Here is a 10839-nt window from a genome sequence, read left to right as displayed (position 1 = left end):
CGCCTTTCGCAATCAAAAAAAAATTGGAGACCTTTGGGTTTGATTATTTAATTATTACGGACGAGGTTTGAAAAATAACTTATTCTGATAACAAAGTCTTGGCAAATGAAAGGAAGTCATCTACGATTATCAATTTTTCAACGGAAATGGCTAGTCCCTTTCGCTGTCGTGTATATCAGTGTTTGGCTAGATTTGCCACATGCACTTAAACCATTAAATTAGTATGTCATTGTGAGTTAATGACTTGGAAAGATTGTTTCTTTACCCTCTCTGATCAGATTAGTATTTTGTTCATGGGCTTCCACGCTTATGTGTGTTCTTTCGATAAAGGGCTCCCGATTATCTTCTTTTCATGAATGATTATAAATTAGTTAATCAGAGAAACCCCCACCATTTTAATTTAATACAAGTATTAGGTATCTGGGACTGCGTCCTGGTTTCGGCATCTTATGCAGGACCAGTTTATTTATTTAAATAAAAGGAGGTATGCACATAATACTTTGTATCTACGAAAGTAACCATATAGTTTGTGGTTAACTATGTTATGGTGTATAAGTTTGTGTGGTTTCATATGAAGGAGAAAGATCATATGGGGCAATAAAAGATGGGTTCTATAGCAATTAAATCAGACCTGCAGAGCTTCTTTTATGACGTGACGAGGAAGTGTGAGCTTTGGAAAAATTAGAAGGTGTGGGTGGCAGAGTGGGTTGGTCATTTTGTCGAGAATACATAGAGGGAGGGTATCATTTTTGGTAGTGGGAAATGGTGTATGTGGAATTGTTGATACTACATATATAGATATATACAAAACAGACATATCACAAAGTTCAGATTCCGGCTTGGTTCATAAATTTTTCATATTTTTGGAAATAGTAGGTTCGGTTATGCAAGCTTTGATTAGTGGCATCGTTTGTTTTTATTTATATGTTTGGCTGGAGTTGATTTTTTAAGATGTTTGATAAATTTATAATGTTAAGAAATAAAAACAAAAACATTATTGAATTATATTCTCCCCAAGACCCAAGTACATTGTGAAGATGCCGGCTTTAATGTAAATAATAAAAACTTGAGGTTTGATTATAAGAATGAATAAGACACGCCCTTGCTAAACGGCAATACTTCAGGGAAGGAGAAGTCTCGGTGGCATTTGAATCAATTGAAGGAGGAGATGCCTCAGTGTTGCCATTTCTTTATATTGTTAATTAATTGTTTTATGAATATTTTAGTGTTTGAATTATATATTAGAGAGTAAAAGTGCTGGTGTTCATGATCAAAAGCGCCCAATGGCAGACTTCAATTTTCATACAGGCCCAAAAAATGTTTTAATAAATGAACAGAGAATTACTTCTAGAAACGAATATTTATTTTTTGTCAACGAGATGTTTTGTTTTGCATATTGTTCAAAGTCAAAATGAAGCAGCTGTAAGTGGAATTTGAGCGAGCTTGTTTTTCAGGAACTGAAAAATATTCAGCAATGCACGCGTATTGCCAACTAATGTTGTGTTTTGGAATTTGGATGCACACACAAAATGCACAAGAGTTAAATCAAAATTGAGTAACTTTTTTTAAAGACATATTAAAGTTTTTTAAAAAAGTGAAATTTTTGTTTTAATCTATTTTATTGAATTTCATTATAAACTTATTTTTAAAGTAAATTTTGTAAGCATATAAATCGTCTTCGTTATATTATTTAAACAAAAAATAATTATGCAGAACAGACATTACCCAAAGACAAAAAAAAAAAACAAGTTAACTAACATTTAGTCATTAACCAGACAAACACATAACCTATTTTTGTTTTTTATTTATTTAGAATACTAAAAATTTATGATTTTAGTCCACTTTAAATAAATTCCATAATTAACATTTATAGGAGAAGAGATAAAAAAAAATTATCTAACTTTTCTTAAAAATTAAAATTAACTTATGCATCTTATTTTTTTAATAAAAAAAATCTTACTTCTCTTAAAATTAAAGTACATGACTTAATTTTCACTTATGATAAGAAAATTGATTTTTATACCAAATCTTTATCCAATCATGTCAACCCGTATTTACATTATAAGAAGCATTAAATAAAATTAAAGGTTCGTCTAAAGTTTAGAATAGGAAACAATAAAAGAAACCTCTCACTCACATTAGCCTTACGTGCCCACTAAAAAGCACAGAATTTGGCTCACCATGACGAGGACATACGATACAAGTATAGATTTTAAAGTACATTTAATGGAAGAATAAAACACGTTTTGAGTTTTCTTCATTTATTATATTAATTAACTTTGTGGAGCGTCATATGAGCTAATTCAGTGTATGGTATTAGACACACACACAAAAAGAAAATAATAATAAAGTTATCCACACCCCACCAATAAAATATAAAATTCTTTGGTTTAGTGCATTCTACTATTCTAATTCTTTGGTTTCATTTTGTATGACTTGATTTACTTAGTCGCGTGCAATCTGTCACTGAAGTGTGTGAGAGATTTAAATAGTATTGCAAAAGTTGTGTCCCCTTCCCATTTGATTAACAACTAAAAGACTTTTGAATAATTATGTATTAATTTTTTGGTCTTCAACTAAAAATATTTAAAGGTAACATAAACTTTATTTAAAATAAAATAAATTGTATAAATAATAAACCTTTACTCGTTATATTTATAATCAAAGACAGGTAAAAATTTATAATAACTAATGCACCAATTCAACCAATCTAGTTAAATCATAATCTAAATTGTCATCATCGCAACTTAGATTAATTTGTAATCATTACCTCGTTGAACCTTCGTTTGTTATAAAATTTATGTTGTTACACATAATAAGTTTCCAAATTTTTATAATAATCATTTAAAAATTATATTTAGGAAATTTATAATTATTGATAAGGTAAATTTTTATTTCCTGTTATGTTTGAGTCTGATATTATTGGACCCAATGGTGTTGATTCAATTATTTTTTTTGTCAGCTTGTTTCACGTTCGGCTTGTTTATGGGTTCGATTGCTTGGGCCTTTTCTTGGGCCAATTTATTAATAACGTGCTGTTAGATCCATTACGCTTTGGGCGACTACGCTTCAGATATGGCAGCTGCTTGGGGCACCCAGCATTTTTGCTGGGACACCCAGCAGTTTCTGAAAATGCCGAAAATACCCTTATGGGAATTTTTGGTTACAAATAGGAGGTTTGATTTTTCATTTTTGCAGCACCTTTTTTCCCACAAAATCTCACACCCTTAGTGTAAGTTGTTTTCGTTAGCTTCCGTTAGTCTCCTTTTCTAAACGTTTTTTTGTCTCCAGTAATGTACGTGCGTTGTTTAAGAGGATATGGTGAAGTTGGGTGATTATTCTTCGTCGGAGAAGAAGAAGTACATAAAAATTCGTATGGCCATACGAAGTGGCAATACGTATGTTTCCTATGACTCTTACAGATCATCAATCCGTATGGTTCATATGGATGGTCAAAATTCGTATGGCCATACGAAGTGACAATACGTATGTTTCCTATGATTCTTACAAATCATCAATCCGTATGGTTCATACGGATGGTCAAAATTCGTATGGCCATACGAAGTGGCAATACCTATGTTTCTAAATTTTTTTAAAATTTTTAAATCTGCATGAATTAATAATTAAATTTTAAATCTTAAATTTTGGTTTCAATATTTTTTATAACTACCAAATTTAATATATTTTTAATTTTGATTTCAATCATTATCTTAAACTAACAATCTTATCATATTTTAAATTTTGGTTTCAATATTTTTTATAACTACCAAATCAAATATATTTTTAAATTTGATTTCAATCATTGTCTTAAACTAACAATCTTATCATATAGTCATGCTAATAGGGTGAATGACTATTTTAACCCTTTCACTAGATATTGGTTAATCCATAATCATGCTATTGGACTTAACTTACATTCATTGTTTGGGGTCAATAACACGATTTTGGACTCATATTCTGCCATGCTGAATCTGCATAAAATATATAATTTAATTGAAAGCTTCTTTTCCCTCATTTTTTTTAAAGTTTATTTAGAGGTAGGTAATTCAGTCTCAAGAAGAATCTTCAAATAAATTTCAATCCTTTGAATTTTAGATTATTTTAAAAAAAAATTTACCCTTAACAATTTAAATAAAAAATATTAATAATTTAATATTTATACTTAGTCCGTTTAAAAGTATAAATTATGAGTTTATATGAAATCTTATATTTATTAATTTATTTAAAACTAATAGCATGTTTGGATTGATGTTAAGTAATATAAAATAATCTTAAAAAATCAACTAACGTTATTTTAGATCAATTTTACTTATTTAATTATGCGTTAAGAAATTGGCTTTGAGTCCATAATTATTTGAGTTAAATTAATTTTAAATAGTTTTGTTGAATAGTTTTTTTTTTTTTTTATATTATGTTTCTATTAACTTGCTTTTAGAATAAGATCACACAAACATAAATCACACTAGTTGAAAGTTAATTTTACAAAATCAATTTTACAAATATTCACTGTACTCATAACAAGTTTGCTAAGTTATTAAAGGTTCTTGTTTCTAAAACAAACTCTTACTAGAAGAGGGGGGTGGGGGTGGAATAGTTCTCATCACAAAATAGTATAGACTGAACTAGACTTTATTCATGCCAAACCATAAATGAAATTCGATTCGCAGTAGATAATGAAGCCACAAATTTAGGAAACATACAAGGTCTATTTAAAGCAAAATTAAAAAAAGATTTGTCCCATCATTCTCACTCTCAATCTCCACATGCCATTTTCATTCAAGAAATCAATGCAGAGAAGACTGAGCGGAAGCTCCATCCTCATCTCATTCTTTTGTGAAGGTGCCAAGTTACATCAATCCCCAGGCAACAAGATCCATCAATATTATTTTGATTGGTGTAAATTGTCTATATGCCGTGTTTTGAGTGTGACTAATGATGATAACGTCATTAAGCAACATATAGCAATCAATGTATGCCAGCTTCAGGATAAGTTGTAATACAAGTTTGCAAAACAATTGAATTCGAAACAGTTACTACTGCATGACGTTGACAAAACTAATGATAATAATACTCAACGTGAATCTCATTTTGGGTAAATTTGGAGAACAACACGAAAAAGATAAAAGAAGAAGAAGAAGTAATAATAAGTGTAATAACTAATAAATGTATTAGAAAAAAAGAAAAAAAGAAAGATGTTAAGCAGAAAGTGAAATGAAAATGAAGCAAAAAATAAAATAAATATATGTTATAATAACCCCAAAACTAAAATCGTATGCTGCTGTAAAAAAAAATCGTATGCTTAAACTCAGGATTGTGTATCAAACTAGAAATGAATGTATTAAATTAGTCATGTGCCATAAAATCAACTTATATTATCAAAGAATTTTGTAGAAAACACTTTCTCAATATTTCAATTTATCCTAAAATATGTTACTCTCTTTGGCTCATAAGTATTTTGTAAGAAAAAATATAAGTCTTATTTTAACTTTTTAATATAACATTAACTTCTTTTTTTAAATGTCCCTGTTACATTTTTTTTCCAACACAAAAGATTAATAAAAAAATTAATTTTATAAAATTGCTATATTTTTTCATCTATTTTATAGTAAGTAAAAAAAACTAAAACTATATTTATTATGAAGTGGAGAGAATAAAAAAAACCAAGAGATCGTTACTTTTTTTCTTCTGATAATACCTTTATTAATAATTGACTTAAATACTTATGATAAATTCATAATTGTTTTTATTCCATCTTTTCAATATAAATACTGTTATTATAATGTGTAATTAATAATAAATTATTTAAAATATAACGTACACAACAATCTTTAAGAACTGTTTTTAAGATTCATAAACTTTAGCCAGCAATGAAGATATTTCATTTTCCATCTCATCATTGATTCATTTTGATGTTGTCACAACCTTTTAATGAGGATTGAACGGCATTTGGAAACTTACAAATATCCTATCTAACAGTTTTATTTATTTATTTCTCTTTATTTCTTATATTAAATCATCAATGTATCAATTATTTATATTTATCTTTCACCTCTTATCTCTCTCAAAGTATAAATAAATATTAAGTATTTTCGTAAATGTTTTTGAAGTTTAGACATTGCCTAACACCATTTCTTCCCCTAATTTTTTATTTCACGACAAGTTTTTTCTTCATCTAAGAATTTTCCCCATTTGATGAAATCTTCCATTTTAAAAGGATTTTTATTTTTCCTTTAGACGCCTGCCTGCCACATCCGTTAAATTATTACTTGACATGTACAACAAAAGTTTATTTATCACTTTACAGAGCCATATGTATCATATCTAAAAAGCAATTTTGTTTGGATTGAATAAAGAACTATTATATGCAACAAATTTGTTTCTTTAAATATTTAACACAAATTCCATACACAATCCTTAAACACATGTTTTAGATAAGTTAATATAATTTCGAGCCATGTACTCGTGGGGTAAAGGGAATTTTAATAGGGCCCCACAAGTCAAATAATAATTGGAATTAACAAAATATTACTTATGAAAACAAAAGTCAAGAGTTTTGAGGTAGAAGACTATTATTAATTAACGGTTTAGACGTCCATTCACCAAAATGTAAGGGAGCAAAAGCCAATTTTAAATCGGCCCCGGGTACGGCAGAAAATTATGCTAATCATCCCAAAAGACATCTCAGTTTATTATTATTATTATTATTATTATTATTATCCCTTTACCATGTAAGACATCTCAAAGTTTATTATTATTATTATCCCTTTACCATGTCTTGAAACTCACTCACTTCCTGATGCACTTGAACGGATAGACTTAAAACTGATTCCTTGTCCATATCCATTATCCAAGCATGGAGACTGCTAAATGTGGTCCATGGATCCGACAAGTACACAGGATCTTGAGCAAATCTTTAGCCGAGCAGTTCAATAGTTGACAGGTGTAAAGGCACTCTTGAGAAATAATTGCATTTCTGATCCACATTGCAGAGCATGTATTTAATGTTGATGCACAGATTGTTTATGGTAGGCAACAATATCCCCCTCATTCCTTCTTTCTACAAAGTGAAAGAGCTTCTTTTCAGATTTTGGTCAAAAGCCCTAATCCCTCCATATCAACTTTTTGTCCAAATAGATGATCAGTTTTTCTTCTCATCTCATCATTTTTCATTATCATTGCATTTGTTACATTAACTAATTTTCTCTCTTTTGTTCACCCTTACACCTAAAAAATGTAACATAACTTTCCTAATCAGACAATAAACCCTTAACAATTTTGACAAGCCCTTGACAAGAAAAAAATAACCTTCACCATTTCACAGTATTAACATGTCTTCTCACAATATTACCATCTCCTTTGCTTCCTGCCCCGGATTTTAAAACTATGATTCAGATATGGTTTTAGAAAAGCTAGAGTTGGTGGCGTCTAAAATGCACCTTCATACTATTAGGATGATATTTCAATAATCAGAGCATAAAAACAGCTTAGTCAATGGCTGGAGAAGCTGGTGCATCAATGATATAGTTCTTGGAAGGTGCATTGTACTATTGTAGAATCACCGTACAGTAATTATTTAATATCTCACAAGTTTGTTCTATTTTGTCACTGACAACGTCATAATTGAAACACACCTTGGGACATGTAACTTTGATAATTTGCATGAATAGACACCGCTGAAAGCCAGAAGCTAATCTTGATTTTAAAAAATAGAGATTTTAGCTTAACACATCAGAGTCTGAACCACTATGATTTATGAATCAGGCTCGGTCCAGGTAGCAGGCTTAACATTACACACCCGTCATATTTTTGACATGCATCAAAATTGAATTAGACTTGTTTAATCTTTTACTAGGAGATAGATATGATTCCTTTTATACACCCCATTTCAGAAGTTCACATTTTATTTTTCCCTCCTAATTTTCAGAGCCAAATGGAAAATAAGCAAAGCAAACTAAGATTTTATATACAGTTCACATTGGGAGAAAATGCAATTAGCAACTCAACGCCAGCTTCTAAAATTTTTCACAAGCAGAGCTACACATAAAGAGAGTCTACATAAGAGGATTAAACAACATTTTGGATCATTCATCTATCTAGAAATGCAAATGCATATACTATGATACAACAAGAAACTGTCTACGAACCTGGCCTACCAGTAAAGCGATTGGATGGGACCCCTGGATTCCGGCAAAATTGCCCATCTTCCTCGTTGTTACCACATAAAGGTGCTTTGCGCTTCCGAAGAGTTGCCTCTAAATTCTGATCTTCACCCTCTACATTACATTTACCAGAAGTGGACTCAATGGTGCCATAACCTGTCTCTCTAGGATAAAAACAGAACTCTCTATTTCTCTGCAAGGATAAATGGCTAAACTTGCAGCTTTCCGGTGAAACTCCTAAACCAACATCATCTACTTCATATGCTGAACTACTTTTGCTGCTTGAACACGGATGCAAACATTGACCCAACCTCAAAGACAAGTCACATTCCCTATCTAGTGCTGCCTCCTGAGTGCCAACAGCAGTCTCTTTTCTCATTCTGTTTGCAACGTGATGGAATCTACCATAGGAGAAGTTTTCCAATAGACCAATTCCTGAAGGCTCAGGGACTGAAATGACTGGTCTGCCAACAAAGATTGTATCAGAACACGTGGTATCTCTAGCAGTCGTCCAAGGTTCAGGTTCTCTGGCTTCATAACCATAGTACAAAGGGTAAACTGAACCCAAGTTCAATGAGGGTCTAGCTTCCATTGTCAATGGCTGGTGATGACCAGAAGGGATACCTTCTGAGAAAGGGTACTTAGAGGAACCCATGAGCCTGCTATTTGGGTGGATAGAATCTGGCACAGGAATTGGTGACACAGCAGGAGTTGTGACTTTTGCATAGTTCAAGGGATTCCCCGCAACAGGTTTAGGAGGCAGACAAGGAGGCTGTTGAATCCTTGGAGAAAGGTAAGTCCTTGGGTTATTGTGCCGATCACTTCTGGAAGTTCTCACGGCTTTGCATCCCAAGTTAAGTGCAGCTGTGATCAACACAAAAATGAATGGACCCAGAAAACCAAAGAAACAAAAACACATCACTGGCAGCTCAAAGCTACTAATCTCCACACAATGACACATAAAAATAGGATTTTGAGACAGACTCTTAAGAGTGGATCCACAGAAGATGAAAAAATGGAAGTACCTTCAACACATGGGGGCAAGAGGCCTCCTGTCTCGGTTGTCTCATCTCTCCGTATGATTGTGTTAACGGCATCATTGAGGCGGTCCCAGAGCGTGTCAGGATTCAAGTACTCTGCCTAAGCAACAACCAAATCACAAAAATATTAAGCAAAAGGGGTTTCACCCAACACAGTGAAAGATCTAAGAATCCACCACCACATTCCGTAAGAATTTGTGGAAACGAGAGAAAAACCTCGGAATTGGCTTTGGAGTACATGATTTCTTCGGCCTTGAGAACCACCACGGGGAGCTTCTCCTGCCATTCCTTGTTCTTCTTGGTTGCGGGACTGTGAGCGTCATTGACGACCCTAATCAAACACATGGCGTGCAATAGAGTCAGAGGAATGCACAAGCGCGAGAAAAAGTGGGGGTGGGGGGGAGACGAGAAGAACCCAAAACCTGAAAATCTGCTGAATGATGGAACCTCTCACGGGTTGGTGGCGCTCGCTGTGCCAAGCCCTTCTCACGCACTCGTAAGGCCTTGGCCCTGGGCGCGGCATCTTCGAAATGAAAGTGTTAAACTCAAACCAAAACCGCCCCAAGACACTCTTTTTCTTTTCTTTTTTTCTCTTTCTCTCACTCACACACACACCAAAACACTGACACACACAACACACGAGAACAATATGGGAAGAAGAAATGGACAGAAATAATTGAGTGGCGTGTCTGTCTGTTGGGGAGAGTTTACACACTACTATATACACAACACAGTGCTCACTCACTCACTCTATCTATCTACAATAACAATTACATGGGTTATGCTTGTTTGTTTGATGGGTCAATTACTACTATACTACTACTCACTTGTCTTGCCATTCTTTCTTCATTCCACAATTTGTAATGGGAAAGTTTTGTTTGGGGTAGGAGGAGTAGCGAGAGAAAGGGCAGCTTTCTTTCTCATTCTTTTGTCTTCCCCAATAATTTAGAGGGTTTACCATTACCATGGTCTTTTTTGTTTGTTGTTTGATGTTAGTGTTCAATCTTTTCTCCTTTGTGTGAGTAGGGGGGTGGGGTCTGGTCACACCTCTTGAGAAAAGGAGAGTGGGAGAGTTAGGTTACTATCAAAAAGTACCTGTATAATAAAGTCCCATTAAAATTCTCCCCTTCCCAATGCCATGCCCTCACCCATATTTAATATAGGGTTGGTTGTTGTTGTTACATAACATTACATTACCATGCAATGCATTATTATCTATTTTACATAATTGCACATCCATCTCCAATGCCAGCATATTCGTACACATAACCCTTCAACCAGCATGAACACTGCCAAGGAAAATGACAAAACATAACTAATATCAACTTCGTTATAAAGTTAGCCCAAGAGAATCCGGTTACATCAGTTTCCCTCCCACCCTTATTCTTCCTTAATAAAGCTACTCAGATTCTTTCTCCTTTTTTTATTTTTTTATTTTACCCTTAGGGTTAATTTTTGTTTCACCGTGACTCATGCTTTTATTCCGGGGACAAACATCGTTATTTCGGTTGTGCTAGGCTCTTGTTGCCACCTACAACGTGCACATGGTGCTCTCTCAATTGTTATGTTGGTGGGTCAGCCCTTGTAGAAATTAATGTCTATGACTACGTTATCTGAGTCACCTTGACCCGTGTCTAGTG

General features: G+C 33.0%; 1 protein-coding gene across 2 annotated transcripts; it reads right to left on the bottom strand.

Annotated features, from left to right (window-relative positions):
- Positions 1 to 6561: 6561 nt before the first annotated feature.
- On the bottom strand, positions 6562 to 10313 carry LOC114394214. 2 transcript variants are annotated; one of them, XM_028355875.1, is made up of 5 exons: positions 9622 to 9763; positions 9416 to 9530; positions 9185 to 9295; positions 8145 to 9023; positions 6562 to 7057 (listed from the first exon to the last, which is right to left on the bottom strand). In XM_028355875.1, the coding sequence occupies exons 2-5, from the start codon at positions 9483 to 9485 to the stop codon at positions 6999 to 7001; spliced, it is 1119 nt and encodes a 372-aa protein (XP_028211676.1). In that variant the 5' UTR covers positions 9486 to 9530; positions 9622 to 9763; the 3' UTR covers positions 6562 to 6998. The 2 variants fall into 2 exon arrangements, with proteins under 2 accessions (XP_028211676.1, XP_028211675.1); XM_028355874.1 differs by having other exon boundaries at positions 6574 to 7057; positions 9185 to 9299; positions 9622 to 10313.
- Positions 10314 to 10839: the final 526 nt, after the last annotated feature.

This window comes from Glycine soja, chromosome 17 (assembly GCF_004193775.1).
Source record: "Glycine soja cultivar W05 chromosome 17, ASM419377v2, whole genome shotgun sequence".
In the NCBI taxonomy this organism is placed as follows: domain Eukaryota; kingdom Viridiplantae; phylum Streptophyta; class Magnoliopsida; order Fabales; family Fabaceae; genus Glycine; species Glycine soja.
The sequence above is the reverse complement of the archived record's forward strand: the minus strand, read 5'-3'. Positions and strand labels throughout refer to the sequence as shown.

Excerpts from the sequence above, each read along its gene's own strand:
- LOC114394214 (XM_028355874.1), bottom strand. The coding sequence starts at position 9,722 with ATGCCGCGCCCAGGGCCAAGGCCTTACGAGTGCGTGAGAAGGGCTTGG. Across the intron at positions 9,300-9,415 it reads ACTCCAAAGCCAATTCCGAG|GCAGAGTACTTGAATCCTGA; the intron begins GTTTTTCTCTCG and ends GTTGTTGCTTAG. Across the intron at positions 7,058-8,144 it reads TCGCTTTACTGGTAGGCCAG|AAAGAAGGAATGAGGGGGAT; the intron begins GTTCGTAGACAG and ends TTCACTTTGTAG.